This window comes from Haliotis asinina, chromosome 8, assembly GCF_037392515.1.
Source record: "Haliotis asinina isolate JCU_RB_2024 chromosome 8, JCU_Hal_asi_v2, whole genome shotgun sequence".
NCBI lineage: Eukaryota > Metazoa > Mollusca > Gastropoda > Lepetellida > Haliotidae > Haliotis > Haliotis asinina.
In genome coordinates, this window is record NC_090287.1 from 27999368 (window position 1) to 28017711 (window position 18344).

Sequence of the window (18344 nt, forward strand, 5' to 3'; positions counted from 1 at the left end):
CCGAAGAACACCAACATCTCTGATGCATTGCATGACGGCCATAAATTTCGTATAAGTCTGTTTGACGTATCCCTCGATACATGTTAAATTCCTTAAAACAATGGAAGGAATGGGCAAAACATGAGTGTTGCGTATCAAGCGTATGGCCATTCGGTAATGTGGGCGGTGAGGTAGCATAGTGATAAAAGTGTTCGCCCGGTTCGATTCCCTGCATTTGTACAGAGTGTGAAGCCCATTTCTGGTAATTCCCCACCCTGATTTTTCGGGAAAATTGCTGAGCGGCGTAAAACTCTATGTGGAGACAAAACACGTCTACGCCTAGGACATTGCCTCCCTGAAGATAAGCAAAAGTCACATTCATAAAGTGTATCATAAACACAACTGAAGCTAAATACGGGATTTATTGATCGTTTGAAGGGTACTAGGCGTCGTGTTGTGTAAAGACGCGATAGCTCTGACCTAATACGCACATCCTGGTTTCCGTCGACCCTTGCTGTCTTTGTAACCTTTCAACGTTGAACATCTGGACCTTGACACTGGACTTCATGACGCTGACTTCAATGAAGAATTCCTTTTGGGCACTGTCTACAATTTGGGTGAAGCTGACGCCACCGTTGTGACCAAACCGATAACCTGGAGGGAAGTATGTACACGGTCAAGGAAAATAACATGACTACCGATGCTCATTCTTAAGATGACCACTCCACCAACCCATACTCACTCCCTGGTTCTCACTTCTCGCTCACCCACAACACATTATGCGCGTTTCCTTTAATCTGTCCTTGTGCTCTCATTTACCTGTCACTCGTGAAAATCTTGGCTAGAATTCGTCCTCGGCAACCAGATGTTTGTCATAAGAGGTGACGAAAGGATTTGGGTGGTCTTGCTTGACAGAAGAAAAATGAAAAGTGGGTTTTGAATAATTTGAATCAATCCGATTGGTCTGAACCACGTATCCCCCCCATTAAGAACCTATGAAGATCCAGGGTAGAATTGGCCCTCACTAGCCCTTGCTTTTCGTAAGAGGCGACTAACGGCCCGCTGACCTGGTTGACAAATGTCATCGTATCCCAGATGCTTAGAGTGATGTTCATGCTGTTAATGACGGAAATGTCTGGTTCCGGCTAGATTATTTACAGACTGCCGCTACAGAGCTGGGATATTGGTTGGATATTGCTGGGTGCGGCGTTAAACTACAAACAAACCAGGCTGCCACTCACATATCTCCTTTGCTCACCTGATATTCTCCCTGACCACCACTTGTTGGTCGTAGTGTTACCCGGAGAGCACCTGTCCCACTGAAGCACGTAGGTTAAGGCGTAGCCCATACGGAGGTGGTTGATGAGGTCCTCTTGGGTGGTCACCTCTCCCCCTGGTGTGGAGAGCTTGTTAACAACAACACCTCTGGAAATAGTATTCGTTACATGATGAGCATTTGACGTACACTGAACAGTAAAAGAAACGCAAATCTGGCTTTTTGTCAAGTAGAAGAAATACACATGAACACTTACTTTTATGAGATTTCAATTTTTCTAAAAAATCGCTTCTTTTGCATTTGGGTATAGCTGCCATGCATGGTTTAGATTTTACGTGATTAAATCCTCTCAGAGGTTGAGGGGGAGTGGGGAGAGGTAATGAGGCCTCTCCGATGGCCTACCTATCCAAGGTACTATGTTCAATACTTGTATAATCGTAATGCAATTATTTGATACCGTTTGGCCCTTTGGGAATCTCCAGGGACTCAAGCAGACATGTGACACTTACCCTTCTTTACTTGCACATTGAATAGACCCCGTTGAAAGAAAGACAGGCACATCTTCATTGACGTCCGTGATTTCCACAAATACTTGGTCGTCACTTATGGATACCTGAGTGAACCGTACTGGGCGATCTGATCACAGGGGAAAAGAGATAAAGTGTCATTTCAATTTTTAAAATGAAGGATCAGTCTTATTTATTGATTTGTTCGAGTGACATTCTAGATGCTGATGGTACAGACATGACAAAACTTTATGGATGATTAACTTTATTTTCACAATGGCGACGTTTCAGCATTAATTGTTATTTCAAGCATATGGGGGAATGAGGGTGTATACCAGTTTATATGCCAGAAAACATGATGAGATGACAATAACAATAACGTGGACAACAAAGAAAGTTAAATGATGAGCTACAATAACATAGTGATGAGCTAAACATAACCTTAATAAGATAAGTGGAATTACCATGTGAATATAAGTTAATGTGAAAGCACATCATGTTCTTTGATGCGTATCATTTCAGTTGGTAGCTTGTGGTTAAAGCGTCCGCTCGTGATGCAGACCTCAGTTTGATTTCCCACCTGAGCACAATGCGTGAAGTCCATTTCTGGTTTCCGTTATATCGCTGGGATACTGCTAAAGGCGGCGTAAAATTACACTCACTAACTCTCACATCTGACAAATGATAAATGACGTCTGCTACAAATGAGCTTGCGCTTCAATGTGTTCCTTTGATACTGACAAACTCTGAGTAAACCGGCGCTATGTATACTGCCTACCCTGAGAAAACTGCAAATCGTTAAGCATTGCAACAATATAAAGTAAGAATGGCTCATGCATGATTTGATAGACATACTGGGTGTGTCGGTTTTGTACTCATCCTACAAAACATATATTGATTCATACAGGTGTGTGTACAGTATTTCATTTGGCTTGCATTCAACACACCCGAACATGAATGCATTGCTCCAGACTTGGTTATGTCCAGACTTGGTTATGTCCAGACTTGGTTATGTGCAAACTACATACTCACTCACAAGCGAGATAGTGCTCTGAACGACGTCAAAGAAGCATGTAACTCACATGCTAGTGTAAGTGCCTGCATGACCAGATCCGTATATCTCTTGCCCTTCACCATCATTAATATATGGACGCCGTACATGTTGCATTACTCCAAATGCTTTGGCCCTACATATATAATAACATGTATCCCTATGCTTTAGCCTATCAGGACAATGCCACGTGTGATTAAATTATAGAATACATCTCACCTACAGAATGACACGGTTCAACAGGACATGATCGACATTTGTTGAATGACCTACCTGTAAGGTTATATCTTATTCCGTTGATCTTCCTGGTGATAGAGAATTCTACCGAGAAGTCGGTCCCCTCATCCAAGATGATGACGTCGTCTACCCTGTCCCCCCACGAGAAGGATGGGATCTGCTTGGGGAGATTGTTGCTGCATTTACTGATATTCAAGTCGTAAGATATCTGGCCCCCGACTCTAAGAAACTTGGCAGCATCTTCAAAGGATAGTTGTGATGGCTTGCAGGAGCACCCGGCTAATCTTTGTTTAAAAAGGAGAAACGCTTAAAATCTGTAATTTAACTTCCAAGTCGATTTTGATGATGATAAATAAATATGTTTCACGACAAGACAGACAATATTTATTCTCTATACATTTAATATTTTAGCGACCTCAAATCGACAGTGCATGTCTTTCATGCACATACATCGTCAAAATAGACATAAAATCAGGGATTCAACCATGCAAGGCCAGTTTGGAAACTACCCACAACGAGCCGAAATATGTTTTATAAGTCATGGAGCAGCGTGGGTAATTTAGGAATTGCACATTCAGCAGTATATTCCCGAGGTCACCAGAATTATCCTTACACATATATTCGATCCCGGGTCGAACTGCGTGACAAGAGGTATTTAAAACCACTTATCTTACCTCACACACGAATGTCGTTTTCTCATTGGCTTTGCGCTCTTCCTTTGTTATAAATGTACCCTACTGACAAGCGGATGCAAAACCGATGGAAGGGAGATCACTCTAAATTTGTTTTTCTTTTGTCATCTGAAAAATCTAGCGATGACTGCGAAAGGATTTGAGTCGCATTCCAGCAAATATATTTTGACAAAACGTTCATATGCAGTCCCTGTGAATATCAGGAAAGGGAATTACATTGCGGTGATTTTACCTGAGGGAAAATACCTGCGGGAAAACAGCAAAATGCAAGGTTCTAATCAGTTAAACCACACAGGTTTGCTGAAGTGTACGATCCAATACCCATGCTTCAAACAGTTCACAATTAACATTGAGGTGTTCGTTAAAATAAATACGTTACACTGGTCCTCAGGGCTCAGGAAACATAAACACACATCGACGGTACATTAACCCATTCCCCATCGTGACCATTCAACAACGTACACTGTCTACACCACCGCCCGAGTAAGTGAGTAAATGAAGGTTCGGGCTAACGGTTACATCAAATTGCTCGTTTTACGTAACAACTACAGATACCGTGTATTATAACTGCTGCTAAGGGAATGCTAATTTAGAAAGTTTTTTCCTTAAAAACGTTTAAACTAAAACTTCGTTATCTCACCTGTTATCTCAACTATTTCACCTGTTTAGGTATGACTCACGACGGTCAAACTTTACAGTTACGTACTACGAAATACTTCGTCAAACATGTAACGACAGAGAACAAGTCTCGACTTAATGTCAAAGATCATACTCTCCAGCCAGAACAAAACTAATGGGTAATATTTCAATAGAAAATCAGTGATAACACAATGCGTTCGGGACAAAGTTAAACATAACCTGCCATACCTACAGCAATCAACGCTAATCTTAGAATATTTTTTTATAAATAATAAATAAATTTAAAAAAATTAAATAAAAATGTTATGAAACTAAGTACCATTGGACTTCAGATTACTACCGTATCGGGAAATGTATAGTAATATATTTCCAATCAAAAGTTAAGTAGCTTAAAGTATTCACTATATGCCATCATATATATCTGTGGTTACATCAAAGATGAATTTCTCAACTAACTTGAGGAAACCAGCTGCAACATTATGCAGATGAATTGCACAAGCATCCTGCATCGTTTGCTGGAGAGCATGTGCAAGTGAACAGCTGCGTTTTGGTGCTATGTTTCGACAGTTTTTACTGAGTTTTACGATTTACTTAACTCATGACTAAAATCTCTTCAACGTTTCGCATTTGTTTTACGATATATCAGTTCATGTACGAACAGTACCTATAAGCAGTATGGAATATATTGCAAAACCTAGTTTAGAACAGTTGAGTGAAATAAGTGGCTACATTTACTCTAGAGTGTCTAAACTTTAGATGGGAAGTATGTAGTGAATGGGTTTTAATAAGCTTTAAACAGTGTTGCTGTTACGTAAAGTTCAGTGCGTCATCTCGATGTGGGACGAAAGCATGACTCAGTCGTTCACCACCTTGCAAAAACCTACCGCACCGGTATGGTGCCTGGAAGAAGAATCAGAATCAATACGACATTGAACAATAACAATGGCTCCTAATTCAGCAAATAGATTTGTATCATACTACCCTGTCTAATGGTCAACTCTGTACGTACATTAGCCCAATGGTGACCACCAAGAGGAAGGTTTCCATGCCAATACTTTCCCTTAATGTCCTCTGTGTCCGACAACTCGATATAACGAGCCGCTTCTGTATACGCAGTCGTATCTTTGACCTCTCGAGCTGTGGGTTGTATATAGCGAGAACTATACGGCATGCTGTGACTCGTGAGGTGTCACGAGAAGACGATTTGATATGTCCAAAGGTTAACATGGATCATGGTTTGTGTACAGGGTAACTTTGGTCATACAGTGACATCTGATAGCTTTGCATTGTGATTGGTGAATATTGAAAAGCAATACATTGTCAGTATATGTAATACATTCGTTCTCGCAAAGAGCGATTGAAACAGTGAAGTTAAATCCTATGGTCTGGATTTATTGCTGATTTAACAGAGTTGACAGTTTCTTAATATATGTAATGATATGTAAGATATTTGCACCTTATATATAGGACACTTATATAGCGCACATATCCAAATGAATAGTGCATGCTCAAGGCGCTGGTATTTGTTTCCCTCGATCACTGGATTTCAGTCTCAACGTTAGATCGTATGATCACTGTCCGCTCCACGGGGAGTATACAACTGTTGCTGCCACCAGGCGCACTGAGTTTATTGTGGCTCTCGCATCCTAGGTACCCGATTCAAAGCTGGGTGGACTGGGACACATAGTTACAGTACTTTACCCAGTTTTACTGCACGTTGCTGTACCCGCAACTAGGTGTTTGTTCGCATTCACGTGGCCACCATCTGGTAAGGGCTGTGTACTGTACACTAGGGATGTGACAACACGGAAAGCGTCAAACACACAAAGTTGACTTCAAGGTTTTACACCCGATCACAGGGGGGTTCGATCCCGACATCTCAACCTCGCTGAATCACAAGCCTGGCGTTTTAGCCAGCTCGCGAACCCCGCCCCCAATTCTAAAAAGGGATTGCGATCTACATCCAAACGAAGGCATGTTCAAATGAAAGCGTGGTTTTGTTCCATATAATTAAGCGTACGGTACATATGTACATTGGGCGTGTAACATAATAACCCGGAAGTTTGTACAAATGGCATTACACAGATTTAAGGAGGTGGGTCAGTGGGGAAGTCTAGTGGTTAAAGCGTTACACTGAAGGTCTGGGTTCGATTCCCCACATGGGTACAATTTGTGAAGCCCATTTCTGGTGTCCCCCGTCATGATGTTGCTGGAATATTGGTAAAACAGAGTAAAACTAAACTCACTCCCCCTACAGGACGGAACAAATACGTATTCTTGCAATTTTATAAAATACCAAAAATAACGACTGTCAGTTATCGCAACACAAGTACAATAAAAAAAAAAGTATAACAAGTTGGCACAAATTAACAGAGAATGGAGCGATTTCATTAATTCATTGGTGTATCTGCCAACATTTTATTTAAAAAGAGTGTTTGTAGATTTTGAGGGTATCGCCATATGTGCACTTTTTGTTGGCCAAATGGGTTGACTGTGACGTCTGCCTGGAGTACATGTACATGTCAACAGTGATGTCAGATTCGGACGTCAGCTCAACATTGAAAACTGTAATAAACCCAAGCCCAAGGAGGCGATCGGAAAACACCATAGTTCCTTTCTTGTTAATACGGAAATCTGAAAATAAAACGATTGAATAACTGAAATACCATTAAATGCCATAACTCTTCAAAACAGTGTATATCATTGCTCAACGTCTACATCCGTCCACGCAAATCTAACAGTATAACCAGGACTAAAATTACGGACCCCGTCTCAGTAAGGTGCACACGATTGCGGAATTATCACTTTATTTCTGCACAATCATAGTGGTTGCGGAATTAGTGCTGAACTGCTTCGGAAATTATGTGAATGAATTAACTACATGTTAAGTAAAGCGACACAGTTTCGATATTAACCGTGGTGAACACGCCTGGATATGGTTGCGGTATTTTTGCAGCATGGAATCAAAATATCGCGTGAATTTCGTTGAAATACCGCCAAAGAATGAAGTGTTCATATTATCTTGTTCCATCTACCCGTTCCACTGGAGCGATTTCTGCTGGAGTTAGCATTTGTATGTGATCTCAGTGTGCAGTACCGTCTGTTGTCAGCTCGATAAATAACCGAGAACAGACAATCCAATGATCGACGTCATGAGACTCAATCTACGCAGCTGGAATACGAAGACATGTGACACCCAATTCACAAATCCTGACCAGCTGGTCACGTTAGTCGCTACTTATGACAAGAGTAGGCTGCATAAGACCAATTCTAACCCACATCGTCAACGGTGACAAGCTCTATCTGGCCGTGGTTATGGAGTAGAGGTATCTGTTTACAAATTAAATGAAAATATAGATGACATCGAAAGCTATTCTGATTAGTACTTCGTCAATTAGCTGGGTAATATATAGTATTCCCAGAAATTATTGAGAATCATGTTGCGTCATGTAACTCATTACGTTTATTAACTTCTGGCGTTTTACTTACATAAACATGTTAAAACATCATCCTTTAACAGTCTCAGTCTTGTTTTAGTACTTTGTTAGACCTCGCTCAGCAATGCATGCCTGAATACGCCTAGGCACACTACCCATCAAAGTTTGTAGGTAATCGTGTGACAGGGTATCCCAATATTGGACCACCTCGGCCTTCATATCTTCAATATTTCTCAGTCCCTTTTGGTTTATTATGTCCTTCATGACTCCCCACACATTCTCAATTGGGTTTAGGTCTGGGCTGTAACTGGGCCAGTCTAAAACTTGAACATTTTCGCCCGACAACCACTGTTTTGTGTAGCGCGCAGTGTGTTTTGGGTCATTATCATGCTGGAAAATCCAATCATCTTCATACAATGTTTGTGCTGTCGGAAGAAGGTGACCATTTAGAATGTCAACGTATCTTTTTTTTGTCAAGTTTCCCGTGAAAACACACAATGGCGTCACTCCGCGAGCCGATATGCTACCCCACATGTGAAACTTCGGGCTATGTTTTGGTCGCTGGTAGATAGGTTTGCCCCTACTCACAATCTGCCCAAGTCTTCGGCGATCCATAACACTGAATTTCCTAGGCCGACCTGCCCCTGCTTTGTGCTCTATCCCGGTTCCTGTTTGAATATTCTTCAAAGTTCTGTATACTGTAGACAGAGGAATACCATGTCTACAAGCTAACACTTTAGCATCAGCCTCACCCCTTTCAAAATCATCTAGAATGAGCTTTCTTTTCTCTCTTGCTGTAAATTCTGCCATGTCAACACAGGAAGCCGTCTGCTCAGACAAGGGAGATAACTCTTGACGTAATGAGCTACCTTCTAAGCCTTCAAGAGTTGTCTCCCTTATTTAGTGTGCTTAGTGCATAGTGAAATCCCTTTTTCCAATCTTAGCATCATTAGAAAAAACCAAAGATTTTCTCAATAATTTCTGGGAACACTGTAACTATATCGACATAATGATGATAACATTGTACTACGGACCATACAGCACTGATTATCGATGTTAATAATTCCAGCCCATTAACATGTATTTCGATATATGTATAATAGCCTGGCGAGTATTTGGAAACACGTCTGCGTGTATGTAAGTAAATTATTCTGCGTACCAACGATTCTTCCAGCGTAGTACTGTTTAGCATTCAACGGTTCGACAGGTAAGCAGTGGTAGATATCAAACACGTAATATACAATCTCTCCAGTCATCAGTGACATCTGGACATCGTTCAAGGTCGTCAGTAGAGTTCCTTTGGGCGTCTGAGCAAACAACTGGAAACCTCTGAAGAATAGGCAGGGAGAATTATACATTCTGTTTTTTTTTGTTTTGTTTTTTTACCAAATTCAGCATTAACTGAAGCTAATGTCCAAACACATACAGGTGTGTCTTTCTGTTGTTGTTGTTTTTTTAACAGGCTACACAACAATACTCCAGCTACTTGGCGTGTCTGAACCAGACATTCCAGAGAGCAAAAGTGTGAACATCTAGTTACGTAATCGTAATCTTGTTACGGTGGCATGTGTCAAAAAGGCTTACCTCTTAATCCCGTTGGTCGTCTCTTACGTTAAGCGTTGGTTGTTAAAGCCCCATTCTTGCCCGAATCTATACAGATGCATGTAGGTATGTCATAGACGTGTCTATTCATGTACCATCCACAGGATAGTTACTCTATAGTTACTTATAATCGCTTCTGATCCCTGAAGGTCCCGGGGTAGAATAGGCCTAGTAACCCATGCTTGCAATGAAAGGCGACATGCTTGTCTTAAGAGGCAACTAACGGGATCGGGTAGTCAGACTCACTGACTTGGTTGACACATGTCATCGGTTTCCATTTGTGAAGATCGATGCTCATGTTGTTGGTCACTGGATTGTCTGGTCAAGACTCGAATATTTACAGACCGCCACCATATAGCTGGAATATTGCTGAGTGCGGCCTAAAAGTAAACTCGCTCACTCACTCACTCACCCTAGAACGTTTCCTTCGTTTTTGCAGACAACTTCAGATTGGTCCATTACACTTCCGGTAGCAGGGTTGAGGTCGTTCATATCCACAATCACATCTCTTGAGTCGTCAAGAGCAATGCCTGTTGATCTGATAGCAGGGCCTGGACAGAACCAAATGTAATTTAGATTTGGCATAAGGGTAACGCTATTTTTAGGGAGTTATCATTTGCAGAACCCCGAGGTCTTTTACTGACTATCTGACGTACTGCTAACGACAAACGACGGAGGCCACGGACACACTGTTTATGAATATGGAAAAGTCATGGAGCAAAAAAGAGCATAACGAATATGACCTTGACCTTTGGCAATAATACATTTTTAATGGTCATCAACTTTCCAGTCGATTGCTGCATGTTGTAATTTATGATACAATTGTTGAGGGTTGGCATCGGCAAGGGAGAACATAATGGCACAGGTACACGTGACGAATGTGTCAGAATATCGTCATCATTGAACCCAAATGCAAACGGGCCGCATGTGACTGAACATCAAGAGCTGAGCTCCTTATGACGTCACCTAACAACGGGCATGGTTGTGGCCCGTCGGCAAGCAATTTAGGGGGTATTATCATGTTACAGTGGTCCGCTTGTTAATGATAAAATTTTGGGGTTTTAATGTTGATTCTATCCATTTTGGCTATGATACATATCATCGTCTCTGGCAGTCAACATTAAGTTGGTAGTAGTTTGAAGCGGTGGGGTAACCGATTCGATTTGCAAAATAGGTTCTGCTCTCAGATTTCCTACCCCATGTTTAATAATTATTCACGTGAAATATGTTTTATTCAACATTTTAAGCGCCACTCGTGGGATTCAGATCGTTCTTCACCTCCATTACCCCTCCTAGTTTCCGGTTGGATGGAGTGATGGATCAAGAATAAGCAGAAATTAAAAAGAAATACCCTATTGCTTAATTTTATCATGAACCTGTTGCAGTTTATTTGGCTTATATGTCGTCTCTATTGTTAGAATTTTCGTAACATTTATTCTACATCAAAACACTTCTGGCGTAATGGGCGAATGAAGCAGAGGAGGTAACTGTAAGCATTCCATATGGAATAATACCCTCCCGTTCCTTCACTTCGTTGAACCGGAAGCTGGAAGGGGTAATGGAGGCGAAGAACGGTCTGATATACCACGAGTAGCGCTTAAAATGTTGAAAAAATTTTAATATATTTCACGTGAGTAATTGTTCAACATGGGGTTGGAAATGTGAGAGCACAGCCCAGTGAAGTAATGGGTGTATACCTTTGATGGTGGCGATATTTTATTTTGACATGAAAAATGTTTTTCGAACCGAAGGGAGGAAAGTACGTTGCCAACCTTTGCTCCCTTCGCTCAGATATGAGAAGACTTGTCATATTCTGTATGCTGCGCAACCCCATTTGCGCTACAGTTTGCCTGTGAGTAGACTCATTAGTTGTTAGTGAGGGCTAAGGTGTGTGTGCGAGTGCGCGTTTGTTTGCGTGTGCGTAACACGAAACAACAACAGATAGTTGTATGGTGCTGATCCATGGTATGCTTTGGAACTAACCAGTTAGGTTCAGGTGCCTCCCATCTACCTCTCTGTCTGAACTGTACGTCAGGATAAACTTCCCCGTGGGGTAACTGGTCACGTAGCCATTGGTGATGACGTCACCATACGAATACATTGTAACGTTGCTGTAGATGTCTTTGGTACATTGGGTTATGTTCACGAAGTAGCTGAGAGCTGCGGCGTTGGTGTAATAGTCAAGGAACTCTCCGGGATTTAAGAGTTTGGGCGCCCAGGCAGATACATATCTACAAGGTCAAACAAAAGGTACATGATAACTCTTTTGTACTTCTAAAGTGAGTGATTTCTTTGAAATAGAGGTTTCGGTATTCGCTATGAAGATTTTCTGCCATTGCAAGAATCTAATGATCAAGATAGAATCCAATTTAATATTTCTCTGCTTTCCTGCATCATATCCATTATCAGCTGACAACTTTCAAAGTCACGATATGGCTGAAATACCGCCGAAGTGACTGTAAATCTTAACTCAGGCAGTCACTTGGTTTATGAAAAATACATCTACATTTCATTACTGACATAGTTTCAAAGGAACATGAATTAGAAGCAACACTCTCAGTGAGTTGGACAAGACAACTCATCAAAGTGATTGAAAAGTTCGGAGGCTTCTGCAACTAAGTTAATCATATTCTTTGCCCCTTCATCCTCTCCAGCAACACATCCCAGCCAAAATCCCAACCCTTTCCTTACAGCAAATCCTCCATGTCCTAACACCCACTCTTTACCTATCTACTCCTTTAGGTTCTATTTATTAACCGTCTTCAATAACCTTGAAACAATACCTCAGTCCATTGAGCATGATTACCTACTAGAATGAAAGAAAATGCTATAAAACACATAATGATTTCTCAAACAGCGTTCAACATACCCCAGATGGATGCTTAACAAAACAATGGCGGGACTGCAAGGTCGGGTCATGTTAGTGCCTTCGTGTACGACAGCAGGTGATCAGTTTTAATCTGATTTCTGTAACGACCTACTAACCTAATTTCTACCGTTGGTGTTGAGGTTTTGTTTGTTTATGCGTATTGCAAAGACGATGCACACGCAGTTGAGAAACTCGATATTGCGAATTAGAGTAATCTTAGTATATGGACATTATTCAAACACCGCCCGTATACTTATGTAAATACGAAAATACTGCATGTTGTTGAAACCGAATAGTGATTGTAACACATATTTTACCCTTACAAAACCAAAAACAAAACGTATTGCTTGCAATCTGAGAGGAATACATAAAAACGTGATCATCAACATAGCTGGAAAGCATGATCACCGTGACTATGCACTATCTTATTGTCATATAGTTCTCAAGATCGCTGTGATTGTGTCTACATTAGTACTTGGTGTGACCAAAGGTCGCACAATAACACCTCCTCTCTTTTCCTACTATAGGCAGTCAAGAATCGAATTCTATGCATTGGAATCTTCAGTCTAGGATGAATGAACTTCTACTCTGTGGACAGCCCGCTCAGTTCCCGCAGCCAGACAGCACACACCCTTCTTCTGGTAGTACTGGTAGAGAGATCCACACACATGATGAAAGTACAAAACATGCCTGCACTTTGATATTATGTGTTGATGTTCTGTGTCCACTGTTTATTTGTGGCTGTAAATTGCGTCATTTTCAGTGGACCCTTCATATAATTCCCACTAATAGTGCTCTTTTTTGTCTTGCATGTACAAAATGAAAAACGTTCTGGCAACAAAGAATATCTCTGGCTTTGCATTTTTACATTCAAATGGAATTGTTGGTATGTTAATCTCTCTCACTCTCACTCTCACTCTCACTCTCTTTCTCAGTCTCACTCTCTTTCTCTGTCTCACGCACGTTTTCTCTCTCACACGCGCACTCACACCCTCACTCAAATTCACTCACTGACGCACAGTTATATGGACCTTTCTTGTTCTATTTTCCTTGTATACATCCTTGAGAGATTCATCTTTCCGTAAGACAATAATGGCTACATGACCAGCGCAAGATTTCATTACTGAAAAATGTTAACAGTAAGTCAGTAAAACTATTAAAAATACTTGCTACATACAAAGACACAGAAAGACAGAGACAATGCTTTATTCACCACTCTGCTATCATACACATCGATTCCACGCGTATCAAGTTTGAGGGGACGTTATTTTATACACACCAAAACCAAATGTCCCGACTGTGTACTTGCACGTTTTCGTAATTAACTGACTAGGGTTTCCCTTTACTTGTGAATACGTGTATTTCTCTAAGGTGATATCATCTGATGACGTCATCTTGATTGTTATGATATCAGCTGATAAGTCACTGTCCATAACCCGGTAGGTGAAAACGACGCTCCCGTCCGGATCCAGTCGATACTCTGAAACATCGTTCAGATCCAGTTAGCTAACAGGTGATTTATATGTTTGTCGAGTCCATAATGGAGGCTCGACCAGATATACCAGTGATCAACAACGTGAGCATCGACAGAGGATACGATGACATATGTCAAACAAGCCAGCGAGTCTGATCACCCGATTCCGTTGGTTGTCTCTTACAGCAGGCATGCGTTTTGGAAGACCAATTCAAACCCGGATCCGCAATATTTGAGGCTTGGGGTCTTTCTGGTCAATAAACGCTATTGTCACAACAATCCACTAAAGCCCAGAAACGGAACGGATGTAGGAAACTTTTAAGAAAACTACACATATATATTAATCGCTGTTCTTTGATGATATCAGCTGTAGTGAAAACAGTTACCATCTACTGAGGTCCTTCTGACAGCATCCATGGTTATTAACAGGAGGTCGCTTTACAGTTGTTCCTAGCACTATCATCATCATTAACAAATGGCAGAACATACTCACCATCAATAGGCCCAGCATCTACATATATATGGGTATAGTTCTTGGGCCTGGGTTCGCAGTATGTGGTGTAGATGCTGTACGAGAGCAGAGATCCCTTCAGCAACTCTGCTTTGATTTCATCAAAGGGTAACTGTTTTCCCTGTGGCGTTTGAGCAATTGGAGTAAATCCTGAAATTTGCACATGGAGAAAAGTATGGCGACAGCCCATGGTTGTCATGACATCAATATGATTCCATTAATCATATCAAAAGAACTTGTCCAAACCTTGAAGTATCCAAACCTGAGTGCAACGTCAATATGTGGTGTACCCTCTGCCAAATGCAATAGGATCCTTAGCTCTTCTCATTGACTATATTAGACGTTGAATTTGACGTTTAGGTATTGCTTTCAATTCCTGATGGAGAGCCTGTTCCAATAAGAAGATTTTGGACTGGACTCAACATTCCCACTGAGATTGTGATCTGGGCTCTTGGTGAGCCAAGGTAGCGTTGCTATCACCTATGACATTCCATGACATCACAACCAAGCAGTACCGTCCACAAAGACTGGCTTTGTGTTGGCAGGATGTCAGTCATGAACCATTCACCATTCAGATTTTGTTTCATCGTCACCATTTCAACTTAACAGTCATGTGAGAACAACCCTACCATCAATTAACTCCATCCAAATATACTGGCTCCAAGATTTTCCATTGTGCATATGAGGTGTTTCTGCGGCGCCAAACACAATTTTGTCATGAACTTTCGTCCGACCCGTGAACCCTTTCCCATTCTGTTAAATTCAATTCATGTGACTTTGAGCTGGGCTACTTTGAGTTCTGAAAGATCTGGCTCTAAACTCTGCAAACTCGGCGAGTTCGGGCCGTTGTGTGGGACAGAGTTGAAGGTGAGGATGCCACTTGTCTTTAACACGCCACTTGACATGTACAGATGTCGCTTTAATTCTGAGAAGGTTGGTATCCTCCCTACGGGATGTCACTCGTATTCGACCAGAATGCTGACGACCCTCGACGTTATTATTGCTTATTTTTTCTGGGCAGCTGGATGACAGCCGATGGATGACAACCAATATCTCTATGAAAGAGTATCAACATTGAGAACCCAATGTGGAAGGGTATGATCCACTGTTGCTTAAAATTTGAATTTGTTTTCTTCAATAAAAGATAACTTCCACATATAACATTTAAACTAAAAGACAGTCTTAGCTGGTTTAGCAACATCTTGTATTGATTGCGTTGCTCATATCAAATACCGTCATTGTCCTGTTTATTAACTCTTGTTTGTTTCATATGAAACGGTGTTCATAACGCTGTGTACCTGTATAATAGACCGCTGGTCCCAGTGCATGAATACACATCTGTCTGTCTCCTCATTACAACATAACAGCGTAAGAAGTTACAAGAAATGTCAATATACCTGTCATGGCCCAACACTCCATGTGTAGATAAGCCAATCTGGCCAACGTCTTTGGGTCATAGTCGTGTATGTAGACGTAAGCGTACCCGGTGGCGTCCATCTGGATGCCAGTAAGACGGGACGTGGGCCCTTGGAACAGGATTATGAAAAATGAGGTGGAGCATTATCAAAATAACCTTCAAATTATATTATTGACGTACGAGTTTGAATCTCTTTCAGAAAGTTTGTAACATAAACATGTTATGTTAGCTTAATAGAGGCAGAAGACGCACATAATGCTAATTCAGAACTTTCAACCCACCACTTCTTGTGGCGTGTTTGTCATCCACATAACGTTGTCTCCAGAACGTCAGGTTGTTAAGGGGTCCGTACATGACATAGCGGCCGTGTCTGATGTCGTCTCCAAAGTCGTAGGTCTTGATGGGAGGGGATGTCTGAGACACCACCTTACAGCCAGTCAGGTTGACAGAGTAACTGAGTAGGGCCCCAGCTAGGAAGTGATCAGTTGCTTCTTCAGGCTGTAGTGGTCGTGGGTAAGAGCTGCTGCTGCTGCTGAAGGTTCATTAAAAGGGTGAGTAAGTGAGTTTAGTTTTACGCCGCACTCAGCAATATCCCAGCTATATGGCGTCAGTCCGTAAATAATCGAGTCTGGACTAGACAATCCAGTGATCAACAACATGAGCATCGATCTGCGCAATTGGGAACCGATGACATATGTCAACCACGTTGGCAAGCCTGACCACCCGATCCCGTCACTCGCCTCTTACGACAAGCATAGTCGCCTTTTATGGCAAGCATGGGTTGCTGAGGGTCTATTCTACCCCAGCCTTCACGGGTCGTTGATTAAAGGACAGTCACGTCATTGCATTCACTCATGGTAGGTACTATATGTACTTACGGAACGATGCAGGTAGTATCAATTTGATTTCCAGTTACCATTACTTGTGTGTTTTGTTCATTTATGGAGCTGTCCGTGAAGATCCGTGTAAGAATTGATCTTCAGTAACACGGAATAATGTCAATCCTCTTTAGGAATTCGTACTTCAGAAGATGGTCAAGAATATCAGTAATGAACAGTTAGTTGTATGTGGACTTCCAGACAATTGAATTCAGTTTGAAAGCCATCCATGGTAATTAATCATATTTACTCAGGAAGATGCAGTATTTCTATTAATAGGCTCTAAACAGCACATAACGCTTTGTTAAGATTTTAATGGCGGGGTATGCTAAGTTGAGTTTTGTCGACTTGGTTTGAGCGAGGGAGATGTCATTAGCTCCTTCCTGTTCATAATGTTTATAAAGAACGTGCAATATATATAAAATATAGCTTCGAGTCAAAGTATTCTACTTGTAACAAAAGACATATTTTGCAACATGCGCCTTATCTTGTTCATGTTCGTCTTTATCAATTGTGTTATCGATGAGAAGACCCAATCTGCTGAATCACGATCAGTTTTCCAGCAAATATGGTCATTACCGAAACTACTTCTTTGTAACCTAAAGCATGGGTGAGATGCATAGTAGCTCTAAACACTATAAATGTAATTGTCTAACGTACCCAAAAGTGCTGATATCTTTAGCCCAACGTAAAGCATTAGACGACACACTTTGCTAACATTGTCTGTGCACCTGCAGACAAAGTGTGCCTGTATTTGTGGACTGCAAAATGAACATATGTAATCAAGAGCTGAGGGCATAGTGGGGTGTTATGATAAGCAGATGAGACCGACTCTGGTGACAAAAGGTGCAATGTGTTGTGGCATAAGCAACCAGCTGGCACTCTCTATATAACCGTTAGAATCTGAATTCGTGGCTACGAAGATGTGAATTTGTTGCAAGGAATAACAGTACTTGGACTATTCAAATACACATTAATCGATTGAGTTTAGTTTTAGTTTCCCAAAATTCCAGAAATATCACGGCGGGAGAACCAGATATGGATTTCACACATTCTACGTATGAGGGGAATCGACCCCTGGTTTTGGTGTGACGAGAGAACGCTTTAACCACTAAGCTACGCCACCCCGAAAGCACCAAAAGCCGATGGATCAGAGCGTTAGTCGTAGAAATACCAACTTAAAGTATTTTCACCTCACCCAAAGTAGATGGTTCTGAGCGTTAGTCAACGGAACAGAAATACAAGGTTCTAATCGTCAGCATTAGTCAACAAAATAGTGCTTTAGACAGCAAAGATCATTAGTCGACAGAATGGCCATACCCGTGCTACTAGATGTACACGTATATAGATATAGTCTTTTGTGTGTCAATAAGGTAAGTATTTACCTGGTCACACTGACCAACAGGAGCACGAATACTGGGAAAGAGAGCCCCATTACGAAACCGTTGTTCACCTGTCCCATGTCCAATCTAGGTGTGCCGTACCGCGTGCAGCTAGGTCACGGAGTTATCACAAACCACAGGGCTGAGTATGTCGACACGCGTAAGGGAGTTATCTCCCGTGAATCACAGTAGATCTTGGTCAGTCTATTGAAAACATAACAAAACACTGTCGATACGCTGACAACAAACATCTACTACATTGATTTATGGATTGATGGAATCTCGCATCCCCTGTGTAACCACCCATCACCTCATTGCATGAGAGAATTTATTTTTACGCCGCACAAAGAAATACTCCAGTGATATTCAGGCGCTCTGTAAATAATCGCGGTGA

At 41.5% G+C, this 18344-nt stretch overlaps 3 protein-coding genes across 3 annotated transcripts; all 3 read right to left on the reverse strand.

Moving 5' to 3' along the window:
• Positions 1 to 416: 416 nt before the first annotated feature.
• On the reverse strand, positions 417 to 5427 carry LOC137293463 (uncharacterized). The gene is made up of 5 exons (XM_067824018.1): positions 5390 to 5427; positions 3086 to 3333; positions 1765 to 1891; positions 1238 to 1404; positions 417 to 633 (listed from the first exon to the last, which is right to left on the reverse strand). The coding sequence occupies exons 1-5, from the start codon at positions 5425 to 5427 to the stop codon at positions 422 to 424; spliced, it is 792 nt and encodes a 263-aa protein (XP_067680119.1). The 3' UTR covers positions 417 to 421.
• Positions 5428 to 6765: 1338 nt separating this feature from the next.
• On the reverse strand, positions 6766 to 12364 carry LOC137294989 (uncharacterized). The gene is made up of 5 exons (XM_067826227.1): positions 12289 to 12364; positions 11403 to 11650; positions 9832 to 9970; positions 8977 to 9146; positions 6766 to 7014 (listed from the first exon to the last, which is right to left on the reverse strand). The coding sequence occupies exons 1-5, from the start codon at positions 12336 to 12338 to the stop codon at positions 6803 to 6805; spliced, it is 819 nt and encodes a 272-aa protein (XP_067682328.1). The 5' UTR covers positions 12339 to 12364; the 3' UTR covers positions 6766 to 6802.
• Positions 12365 to 13478: 1114 nt separating this feature from the next.
• Positions 13479 to 18088, reverse strand: LOC137294740 (uncharacterized). Its single transcript, XM_067825832.1, has 5 exons — positions 17954 to 18088; positions 15972 to 16222; positions 15671 to 15799; positions 14256 to 14423; positions 13479 to 13768 (listed from the first exon to the last, which is right to left on the reverse strand). The coding sequence occupies exons 1-5, from the start codon at positions 18028 to 18030 to the stop codon at positions 13536 to 13538; spliced, it is 858 nt and encodes a 285-aa protein (XP_067681933.1). The 5' UTR covers positions 18031 to 18088; the 3' UTR covers positions 13479 to 13535.
• Positions 18089 to 18344: the final 256 nt, after the last annotated feature.

Excerpts from the sequence above, each read along its gene's own strand:
- LOC137293463 (XM_067824018.1), bottom strand. The coding sequence starts at position 5,427 with ATGGAAACCTTCCTCTTGGTGGTCACCATTGGGCTAAT. Across the intron at positions 1,892-3,085 it reads AATAAGATATAACCTTACAG|ATCGCCCAGTACGGTTCACT; the intron begins GTAGGTCATTCA and ends CCCTGTGATCAG. Across the intron at positions 1,405-1,764 it reads CAATGTGCAAGTAAAGAAGG|AGGTGTTGTTGTTAACAAGC; the intron begins GTAAGTGTCACA and ends TACTATTTCCAG.
- LOC137294989 (XM_067826227.1), bottom strand. The coding sequence starts at position 12,338 with ATGACCCGACCTTGCAGTCCCGCCATTGTTTTGTTAAGCATCCATCTG. Across the intron at positions 9,147-9,831 it reads AACGAAGGAAACGTTCTAGG|AGGTTTCCAGTTGTTTGCTC; the intron begins GTGAGTGAGTGA and ends CCTATTCTTCAG. Across the intron at positions 7,015-8,976 it reads CTACGCTGGAAGAATCGTTG|ATTTCCGTATTAACAAGAAA; the intron begins GTACGCAGAATA and ends TTTTATTTTCAG.
- LOC137294740 (XM_067825832.1), bottom strand. The coding sequence starts at position 18,030 with ATGGGACAGGTGAACAACGGTTTCGTAATGGGGCTCTCTTTCCCAGTA. Across the intron at positions 16,223-17,953 it reads CTGTTGGTCAGTGTGACCAG|CAGCAGCAGCAGCTCTTACC; the intron begins GTAAATACTTAC and ends ATGAACCTTCAG. Across the intron at positions 13,769-14,255 it reads AGATGCTGGGCCTATTGATG|AGTATCGACTGGATCCGGAC; the intron begins GTGAGTATGTTC and ends ACGATGTTTCAG.